Genomic DNA, 2,500 nt, shown 5'->3' with positions numbered 1-2,500 from the left:
TTCAGGCAAGTGACACGTTTTCCTATTGGTCACTTGTACAGTTACTGACCAATGGGGGGGAACACAGGCAGGAGGCACAGTATCCTATTGGTCACTTGCACACTGACAACGACCAATGGGAGGCAGGCAGAAGGCATGGCAGGCTACACAACTGGTCACTCCATCAATACCTCATCCTCCTCCTCCATATATATCAGCTGACCACTAGACAGAGATTGCGTGCGGTGCTGTTTGTGGGGGTCAAACGGGTCCACTATGATTGTCTCCGTTCCCTTGATCTCTGCTCGGCAGAAGGGGCAGCCCTGGCCTTCTGAATCCTGGAAAAGAGGAGAGGTGTTAAAAAATAAATCAGCAGCAAAAAAATAAATGTATAAATAAATTCTCTTCAAAATTATGATAATTATTTTCTTTCCTTTACTTTACCATACTACTTTAAGTCTTCTTATAGTCTTCCATAAAAATAAAAGCAATAGCAGTATACATATATAAATAAAAAAATCACCATGTACTTTTAATGTTTATGTCAATCTTAAGTAATTCATTAATAACATACGCAAGTCAAAAATGAGAGAAGAGATACAAAAATATCCAAGGTGGATATTAAGACAAGTGGTTCAAGAATAAGAGAATACAAATAAGTCTAGAAACATCCAAAAGATACAATAATATATACATCTAATATTCTATTTGATTATTTGAAAAGAAATACAATTGTAATCATTCCTTACCTTAAAACTTTCAAAACACTTTGCTTACTATCAAGGACTCCAATCTAAATATACATTTTGTATTAATGAAAAGTTAAGCATCATATCATACATGCAGAGCAGTTACTGTTTTCACTTCTAAGCAGATTTATCCCTAAGCTCCCTCTATATAGGTAGAAACAATTATATATAATTTTCTTTCATAGATGGTAAAAACAGAAGCTTTTTTCAAGTACTTAATCATCCATCCACAATCATAAATGCATATTCAACATATGAGAGAGCACACGTGTACGCACGCACGCACGCACTCACTCACTCACAAAAGTACAAAATGTGTTTTAATACCCATGTAACTCTTAAGCAATGACACCTCTCTCTCATCATCTAAAGCTTTTCTTTGGTTCTCAACTCCCTGGCCCTAAAGGAAGATAAATGTCAACCACATCTAACTTGCCTGCCATAACATTAAACACGGCGTACAGAGGAGATGGCCACACGGTTCTATTCTAATATCCTTGTCGTTTTCTGCACAGATTTTGCAAAGCTGGAATGTGGACCCCATTTCACAGTACAACTCGTACTGTTCTTGAGTAACCTGCAGAGGAAAACATGGAAGTCCAGTGAACCAATATCAAATAAAATCAAATAAAAAATATAGAAGCATAGTAACACATGAAAAATGCATAAAATAATGAGTCAAAGCCTATGGCTATCAACATTTTCCATGTCAAAACACTACTGCAACAAAGAGATATCAAGTCTCAACTGGTGTGTCAATGATTCACAAGGGCCCTGAATGAATCAACCAAAAATGAAAATTTATCACTTATTTTTGTTACTGGCAGAAGGCTTAAACTTGTTACTGGTGATGGGGCTTTTCTAAAATCATTGATAATAATTGCTAACAATAATAAAAATACATAAAATAAACCTTAGAGACCAAAATCCTCACCTTTATATGGTCCTCTGGAGTGTCTTGTACAACCCAAGACAAGTCTGGATTTATATTCCGCCCGTCGGGATACAAATAACTGCAAAGGAGAGGATGTGTCTTGTTTAATTTGATTCAGTGTTTGTGATTATGCATTCCCTGAATTAAAAAAGAAAAAAAAAAAAGATCTGATTACATTTATACATCCTTGCACTAATACATTTTACAGCTTTCACTCTAACCTACACTCCCTTGATGACAAAAATACATGCTAAGTCCACTTTAATTTTAGTTTAATAATTATTTTTACACAGAGAAGGCTAACAAGTGCTTAATTACCAAGGAGTCAACTATTAGTCCAACTTCTCTCTCCTGCTTACCTTTTTCCTTGATTTTTTGAAAGATTTTTTTATCATTTTCAAATTCTTATTGTTTTCAGTATTCCAATAACATTTCAATAATCATAATGTCAAGGATGGCTTATACATACTTAGCATGCCCACTGTGAGTTTAGTTACTGGTTGGCATGTACGTACATGCCATGGCTGTTGTGGACAAAGTAGCAGGTGGCTTCATATCAAGACTATTCCTGCACTGTACATTTTTTGCAAGCAGGGGAAACTATTGATGAGTGCCAACAAACCTGCATCTTTACACATAGATAGCTCCACAAGCACCAAGTCATTAACGAGCCAATTACGCATAGCTACTACCTATCTCATCTGCTAACCCTTTTCCATGATTTTCAGAAATATTTTCTTGGATTTATATTACTGTTAGTAATGTCACAAAAGAGCATCAACACTGATGATAGCATTAGTGAAGAAAAAAAAATCCCACAAACTCAAGAAAAGGAGAA

General features: G+C 35.6%; 1 protein-coding gene across 2 annotated transcripts in view; it reads right to left on the bottom strand.

Moving 5' to 3' along the window:
• Cbl (E3 ubiquitin-protein ligase CBL) overlaps positions 1-2,500 on the bottom strand; it is a 98,172-nt gene that overhangs the window by 40,579 nt on the left and 55,093 nt on the right. For both annotated transcript variants that reach the window (XM_027350661.2, XM_070142755.1), the window contains exons 6-8: positions 1,663-1,741; positions 1,165-1,305; positions 171-317 (exon numbers count right to left, since the gene is read on the bottom strand). In XM_027350661.2, the coding sequence (XP_027206462.2) occupies positions 171-317; positions 1,165-1,305; positions 1,663-1,741 (367 nt within the window). The remainder of the gene's footprint in view (positions 1-170; positions 318-1,164; positions 1,306-1,662; positions 1,742-2,500) is intronic.

This window comes from Penaeus vannamei, chromosome 29 (genome assembly GCF_042767895.1).
Source record: "Penaeus vannamei isolate JL-2024 chromosome 29, ASM4276789v1, whole genome shotgun sequence".
NCBI classification, from domain to species: Eukaryota; Metazoa; Arthropoda; class Malacostraca; order Decapoda; family Penaeidae; genus Penaeus; species Penaeus vannamei.
Note: the sequence above shows the minus strand (reverse complement) of the source record. Positions and strands in the feature narration are given on the sequence as shown.